The 8,811-nt window shown below is 28.3% G+C and overlaps 1 protein-coding gene across 1 annotated transcript; it reads right to left on the bottom strand.

Moving 5' to 3' along the window:
• Positions 1-2,539: 2,539 nt before the first annotated feature.
• On the bottom strand, positions 2,540-2,758 carry LOAG_10272 (hypothetical protein; the record flags this gene model as incomplete). Its single annotated transcript, XM_003145799.1, has 1 exon — positions 2,540-2,758. One exon carries the CDS (start codon positions 2,756-2,758, stop codon positions 2,540-2,542), a length of 219 nt encoding a protein of 72 aa, XP_003145847.1.
• Between the last annotated feature and the right edge of the window lie 6,053 nt (positions 2,759-8,811).

Here is an 8,811-nt window from a genome sequence, read left to right as displayed (position 1 = left end):
TACCTACTATCCTTCCTCCTTCTTACTCTTTCTTCTCTCTCTCCTCTCTCTCTCTCTCTCTTTCTATAAGGGATTTATTTTAGAGGATAAAGAAAAATATTTTAGCAAAAGATTAATTTCTCCTTTTTATGAATACAATAAAAAATATTATGACAGGTTGAGAATTTATCTTATCGAAAGGATCTTATTTTAGCAATTGGAAAATTTAACTCGGAATATTCGAGATAAATTTACATTATTATACTTTATGGACTTAAAATCCTTAATTCAATTATAGTGATATTTAGATATCTATCCTTTAAGTTCTTTTTCTTTAATTTCTAAAACTTACATTTGTTTTCATGTTTTACTTCTCTTATCTATCCCTCATAAGTTAATCATTCAGAAGACAAAAAATCAAACCACCGTATTGTACAATTGTGTGAAATTTTGAACTCTAAATGATACTTGATACTTTAGAGAATCTGATCGATACTTATCATATATGAAAACTATTTTCCTGTACGCAGAACGATGGATAAGATAACCAATAAGATGATGCTATTAAGATTGTACTATTTAGTTAAGCTTATCATTCGAAGGATCATTTGCGCTTATTTAGGATCATACGAAAAATTAGCTAGGAATTCTCGGGAATGGTATGGTTAATGCGGAAATTTCCCTCATATGCTTGAAAAGGAAGAAGTGGAAAAGTTGAAACATGCAATCGGATAGATCAAAGCGGTGCTGCTTACATGCATACTATCTTTCATTCTATTTTGCTTTTGTAATTTTTGTAATAAAATTTTTGTGTGAGAAAAGATCATTCAATATTTGTTTGCATGTCTGCCTATCCGTTTCATTCCATGTTGGTTCCAAATATTTACGTATTTATCTGTCTGTCTTTTACGTCAATTTACGTATCCTTTGCATTCCTATCTCTTGTAAACCAAATTATTCAATAAAACTTCTTTTGCTATTCTTCGATGTTTGCCGAAAGAGGAAATTCACAGCACGATGTGACAAAGATTTGTCTCCTATAACTGATGGATAGACCATCGAAAATTATGAATTATGGGAATTCTTATATGCCAAGTGAATGTTTAGTTATATACAAATGTTCTAATGAGGGTAAAATCATACATATCTTACAGAAATTTTCTAATATATCTCTCTCTCCTCATTTTTCCGCTCTCTTTCTCTTCACTATATCTCAGGAAAGTTTTTTTTTCTTCTCTCTCTCTCTCTCTTTGTGAATATCCTGTCCTGAAATTTCATAAGATTTGATGAATTATCCATCAAATTAATCTCCTACGACTCTTTTCCAGAAGATTGACCATAATATTGCATAATAATGGAATTAGTATAATTCAACTAATATGCTGGATAATGAATTGCAATGAAAATCTTTTCTTTTATTTCCAATATCTCAATCGTATTTTTGGTTCAAATGATAACAGTAAACAACAAAAATAATACCATAATGATAATTTCTGAAAGATAAAAAAGAAATGAAACATCCCGCTGATAAGGTTACTTATTCTACTGTCATTTCTCTCTCATTGATAATTCATCGTAGGCTCCTTTCCTTTAAAGCAAATATTGTTTTTTTTTCCCCCTTTAGTGAAAATTAATTCCAACCAAATAACCGAAATTAATTTTTTTTTTTTTAGTTGTATTCATTTTAGAAAAGATTTCTTTTTCACTATTCCATCCTTTTCCGCCGCGGTTATATTATCGTATTGGTGTAGTAAAAGCATCAGTTTTTTTTTTTCTATGAGGAATGACCTCAGAAATGTTTTGAAGTGTTTTTTTTCCTTTTCATCTTAATCGATTAAACGATGAAATAATTGTTTGGTTCGTTTGGTTGTTATCAAATCAATGTCGGCTCCGTGTGATCGTTTGTTTTTTAAAACTATTCGAGAAATCTAACAATTTTTGCATAATTTTTTTTTTTTGTATTTTGTCCTCCAATCATTTCTTCTCTTCTTCTCCTTTTTTTTTTCTTTTATTTCCTGTAAAACACATTGAAAATGGTTTGCTTTAAATTTAATTTTAAAACTTTCAATAATAGCAAATATTCCTTTTTTATAAACACAATTTTTCCTATTTTACTAACATATCTTCTTTTAGATAATCCTGAAAATTTTATGGAAAATATCTTTAAACATTACAAACTTTTCTTACTAATTAATTATGGAGCATTAATTGAGTAAAATTATGACAATACTGTAGACATTTCCACATGTTCCTCTGAAAGGAATTGGTTATTTTATTCATCAGACATTTCATTTATTCTGGAAATGAAAAAACTAATTAGTCAGTTAAGCTAAATTATTTAATTCTAAAATCAGTCTTAAAATTACAAATAATATCTTAAATTAAAGACAGGAATAGTCCCTGACAATGGAAACATTACCATGAATAGTCGATTTGGTTAAGTGCTCATTGAGGTAAACTAAGAATAGTTGGCGGTTGTCATCGGGCAATTAGGTTTGGCCTTGAGGTATTCTCCATTTCTTGCTACTTTTACTCTATAAACTGCTTGAAAATCCGAGTGTCATCGGTAACAATCTTCTTCCGTCATTATCATCATCGCCACCAAGCCTATTATCCGATAGTTTGGGTCATTGCAGTGCACCGATAAATGATCTTCAATTTCAAACTGTGTAAATTCTTCAAAGCACTGTAAAATGAATGGCTGTCGCTGTTGTCGGCTGTCACTATTATCATTATTATTATCGTCATCGATCATCATAGATATTGTAACGATAGTCATCTTGCTTAACAGTAAAGATTTTATCAGTATCTATAGCAAATTTCAAAGCAAACTTAGAGTTAAGTGCAATAGCTAATTAGCCATGCAACAGGATTTATGATGAAACTGACATTTCAAAATCATGAAATATAATGTGTAATTAGCATAAGACGAAGGAGGGATAGTATTCCATTAATGCCACGTAGTTTCCATATGAGCTATAACCGGAAATTTTTTTTAATCCGGTTGAAGTTGACTGATATTCAAAATGAAGAGTAATTTTATTTATAATTACTACTAAAAGGATAACATTTTAATGAATCTTAGCAATCTTATCATTCTCTTTTGTTTTTTCTTTGTTTTTAATTTTACAAAAGCTTTAATTCTATCGTTTTATCCTATTTGTTACATGTAAACATAAACATTTCCTTTTTATCTGGCTAAAATGCTAAACTTCCATCTCTAATCTTATCACTCTTTCGCATTTAACCGTTGTCTGGAATGTCCTCTAAATGTTATTGCATACATAAGTGATGAGAATGTCACCATGAAAGCATGATCATCCTTTAATGTATGTTATAACATCATGATAACATCGATTACGGAGAGCGAAAATTGAAATTTAACAAATTTCAATAGATTCATTCCTTGGTTTTAAAATTTTTAGGCGTAATAGTGGCAGGATATGACGAATTAGTGATTGATAAATCGGCGCAATGGGAAAGTGTGTGTGCATGTATGTGTGTGTGTGTGTGTGTGTGTGTGTGTGTATGTGTGTGTATGTATGTGTATGTATGTGTGTGTATGTGTGTGTACAACACTAAAGATAAATCAAATTATAGCCAAGGAAGAAAAACTAATTTATAAATTATTCGTAAAATGACTGAATTATAAGCTTGTCTTCCGCCTTTACAATATGCTTTAGCTCTTCATCAAAAGCTAAGCTTTAGATTGGAAACAGACAAAAATTTAAATTTGTTTACTCTAATGATCATCGAAAAGATTTCGAAATATTCGAATAAGTTGTAAAATTTCTTAATACAAAGTTAATTTGGAGAAAGGAAAAAATTCTATCGTAAAGTTACTTATTGGCGCTTTGTGAAAAAATCTTGTTTGAATTTCGAAATCATTTTTGAAATTCTCTTGAAATTATAAAACAATCGCATCGAAATAATTTCTTCAGTACTGAAGAAATGAATGGGATTCATTCATTAACAAACTTACGTGAGTCACACGTTTACGTGAATGGTTAAAATAATAATGAACAACTTTTAGTCTTCTTAACATGCATTCTTTATTATATTACATTGAACTCATATTATTCTGATTTAAAAAAATTTTTTTTTTGATTTTCGAAAATAAAATTATATTCTTCAAATGTCTGAAATTAAAACATGAAGAAGTATGAGTTAAGTTTAAAAATTGTAAAATTCTTCGAATTTATTCAACTCAATTCTTCCATTTGATATAACATTAATATTCAGTTGAAAAATTTTGCATTGTAATTCAGTTCAAAAAAAAAAGACATGAAACCAAAAATGTGATTGAAAATTATTGAAAAATTAGGCTTTTGGAAATTTTAAAAAATTTTTTGGAGAATTAAGTTAGCAAGTAAATACAGTTTGTATCAAAAAATCTTTATACTTTAATATAAATTTGATTTAAAACTTTTTTTTTTGAAATAATGTGAAATAAAATAAAATTGAAGTGAACTATTAGCCAAGTTTTTGAATAATGTTAATGTTCATCATACCAGAAAGACAGATGATTAGTTTGCACTCCAAAAATGCGTAATTTATTCATCAGTCAATGCAAAAGTATTGCATTTGAAGTGGATTAGAGGAGTTGGATGACCTCCTTGAACCACAGATCATCCAACAATCATCCTTCATTCCTCTCAATGTTTCCCACTTTTCAAAATGATTGATTACTTCTGCAACTGAATAACGAGTACCGTAATTTTTCCTTAAAATATCTTTAACTTTTGGGAAATAGTGAAAGAGGAAAAATGTCATTATTAAATGTATGTGTTTCCATCTGTATTTTACCAATATCTTATCATCACATCAGGTGATTCGTTGATGATCCGTTGCATTGTATAGTTTAACTTTTATTGATGTTCTACCATATCCTAACCGATCGCAGTTAAAAAAAAAATTAGTTAAATTTTTAAATTATTTCAAACATTCAACAATTCTGAAATTGTTTCACCGGCCATCAAAGTTGACACGAAACAGTAGCTGTCGTCAAATTCAAATAATTTGGAAATTTTATCGATATTTTTGATACCGAAAATGTATAATTAAAAAAAAAATAGATACGATTCTTCTAGCATTTCAAGCCTAAAATTAGTAATTCGTAGAGAAGAAAAAAGAATTCACATAATATATTTGATTGCCGAAAATTGTGTAGCATTCAACAGGACTACTGATAATGATGTAAGCAACAACATCCGGTTAAATGATGCAGTTCAGGTGCTCATTTGCATAACATACTGTACAGACAATGGATGATGCTAACAACATATTCCTTTCAAGCTTCATAGCTTTCTTGTCAACTCATTCAATCATTTCGTATGCTTTTTTAGATAATACGACAATTTTTATGACATTTTAAAAGAACTAAATGTAAATGTCTGTAAATCAAATAAAGAAGATATATGTTATTGGTCAGATTTTGACGTGGAAATACAAATTAAAAATGTGAAATTATATCTGAAACATAATTTAATTCCTTCTTCAAGTATATATCCATAAATTGAATTGGAATAAATCGATTAATTGGCCATCCACAATTCATTCCCTATTTCAGTATATACTTTGATTTATGCCATGAATTTCAGACCAGAAATTATCCTATCCCTATTGACTTAAACTGAGGTAATTTGTAAACTTGGCGGGACGTTAGAAATTCCGGAAAAATATAATCACCATGAGATAGACGGATTTCTTTGATGCAAAATGGAAAGAGGAAGGAAGCGTTGGTGACGGAAACGGAAGATGCAACTAGCACCTCATTAGCTAGTGGTTACAAAGGAATAAGAATACCGAAAAAGACCGCGATAAAGGAGAGAAAAGAATGGACAATAGTAACTGGTATCGTACGCTTACATTTTGAAGAGTTAGATCAACTATCATTGGCGCTAATTTACATTAATTTGTTATTCTGAACCAGATATTATAACAAACACACTAATTAGTATAAGCCATATTAAAACCGGCTCAGAACCGGCTTAAGGAGAGGAATCAAACATTTAGGATCCAGCAATGATAAACGGGTTTTTTAATCTTAATTTTGACTGAAAAAAAAATGGATTTTTGTGCTGTATGAGAAATACGAAAGCAAAAAAGCAAAGTAATTTAAATTTTAAAAATTTTTGAAATTTTCTGATATTTCATCTTTTTCAATTTTAAATATGAAAAGATAAATTCATTAATACCATTAATGGTTATTTATTTTAGCTGATCATTCATTGTTGATCAAAAAGCAGTAGATTTTTGATATGCTACCTGAATGATGTTGTCATCATTCAACTGTCACGAAAATTAAGGTCATTTCAAACTTGCTCAATTGCTAAATATAATTACGAACTATGACCTCTTTCCTTTCGTTTCTTTTTCTCTCTCTCCCTCTCCCTCTCTTTCTCTTAAAATTAACTTCCAATTGATGAACTTTGTAATTTCACGATAAAGAAGAATTTTTGTTTTGAAAAATAAATACAAATTGAAGTGAATATATATGTTATGAGATGAATATGGATGATGAAACCAATTCTCCACCATAGCAACGGCCCTATTTTTAGCTTCTAATATCAGGTAAATCGTTTATATATTATCATAGAAAGATTAATTATTGTCAGATAAAGAGAGAGAGAGAGAGAAATAGAGGGAGAGAGAGAGAGATGTGAGAAATTGAGTTCGTATAAAAGAGCACAATGTGAAAGTTAATGAATTTGAGTAAATGCTAGATTAAAGAACTTGGATAATTGGGATGTTACTTTAAATTAATTATTAAAAAAGTACATGACAAATTATTACTGTAAAATATACTGTTAGTGGTTGATAGATATAAATGTTGAAATAAAATATTTTTTTCAAAAAAATAATTTTTCATTTCTCATTTCTTTTTTTCTTTTGTAAAAAAAAACGAAAAATATATTCGTTAATTGTTGTAAATTTAAAAATATTTAAATTAAATATATTAATTTCAATTCTTTTATATTATTCCCTATTTTCTCTATTCTTATCTTACAACAGAAATGAAAGAAGAAAAGAGCAGTATTTCAAATGGATCTATCCATCGAACCGTATTTCCACCTTTCAAACTCTTCCTGTTATGATTATTATTTATTGCTCCATTAAATTTATGCTTTTAATAGAATTCAATGATGCTTAAAATGTCTTAAACTGAATAGATTACTATATCATCCATTGTTTACATTCTCTCTCATTTCTTAAACATTATACATTATCCAATGAAAAATGATGTCAATCAAATGATTATGGTGGAAATGATTTCTCAGAAACAAAACTGTATTATTCATTTTTCTAAAATTCAAACATTATTTGATGAAACTTTTCGTCCGAATACTGTACGGATACTATTCATATCCGATATATACTAAATTTTCTTCTCATCAAAATTTCACCCAAATTTGTGTGTGTGTTTTTTTTTTTTTATTTAGAATGAATTTGATTTTAGGATGATTGAGTTGTGACAAACAATAAATAAGTCATTTTAAAGTCGCTATTTTGTCGCATACTACTCTAACAATACTTGCTAATGTAATTAAGAGATCGGGATGAAAATGAGGAACAGATGGGTCTTTGTGGATATGAAGAGCTTCTGTGACATATATTTGTCGGCTTGACAACTACAACTATGCATAGTTTCTCGTCTACTTCAATCAGTTGCAGATTATCGACTACACATCTTTATAATATACTTACATTCATTCACTCACAAATATTAATAAATCCATTACATCCTAAAAATATAGTAGTAGAGAAGGGATATTTCCATATAACATTCTCATTTTCAATAGAACAATTTATTATTAAGATTTAATTTTAACAATAAAAAAAAGAAAAAAGTTCAATTAACACTATATTTCACCTTTTTTTTTCATTCTTTCCAATTACTTATAAATGTATTTGAAGAGATTTTTTAGAATATATACAACGATTGAAATAATTTTCAAAAAAAAAAGAAAAAATTGATTGCAAAAGGATAAAAACGATGAGAATCGTTGAATTTTTTTTTCTTTCTTCTCTCTCCAACAATAATTATATTAGAGAAGAAATGATATCTTTTTTTTTTTCATGAAAATGAAAGAATGGGAAAGATTATTATTGGCTATAAGGTATCGTTATTTGAGATAGAAATCTAAAATTAGCTATAGAAATTTAATATACAGTACTTATTGAAGAGAAGATGAGAAGCAGCATTTTCATGTACAATTTTAATTTATCAAACGAAACAAACAATCAATTCGAAACTGAAAGTTCGAGCATGATCGAAAAGTTCATAAGCAATTATGAAATTAAAAATATACTTGTTCAGCTTTTTTTCTTCTTTTTTTTTTCTCTTCAATAATTTGACATTCTCATCTTATGGTTTAATCGTTTTGTTTAATTATGCTAATCAATGGTCATTTATCAGATATAAATTCTGATTTTTTTTTTTTCTTTAATAATGCCAACAGTATTTTCATTATATATTTGAGATGAATGAACAATTAAGTAGTTAATCTTTGTTGTTACATTTTCATGCCTAAATGATTAGCAACAACAATGACATTTCCAATAATAACTTTGCAAAAATTCTGTTTACATGGGAAAAATGAGAGATCATTGAAAATGATACTGCAAAATGTTTGTTATAGAATGCATATGTATCAGCTTGTTATTTCTGTCTTGCATCATCATCACCATCATCATTATCATCATCATTATCATCATCATCATCACCATCATCATTATCATCATCATCATCATCATCATCATTATCATCATTATCATCATCATCATCATCATTATCATCATCATCATCATCATCATCATTATCATCATCAT

Source organism: Loa loa, assembly GCF_000183805.2.
Source record: "Loa loa unplaced genomic scaffold supercont3.2, whole genome shotgun sequence".
NCBI lineage: Eukaryota > Metazoa > Nematoda > Chromadorea > Rhabditida > Onchocercidae > Loa > Loa loa.
This window is presented reverse-complemented; position numbering and strand designations above follow the sequence as displayed.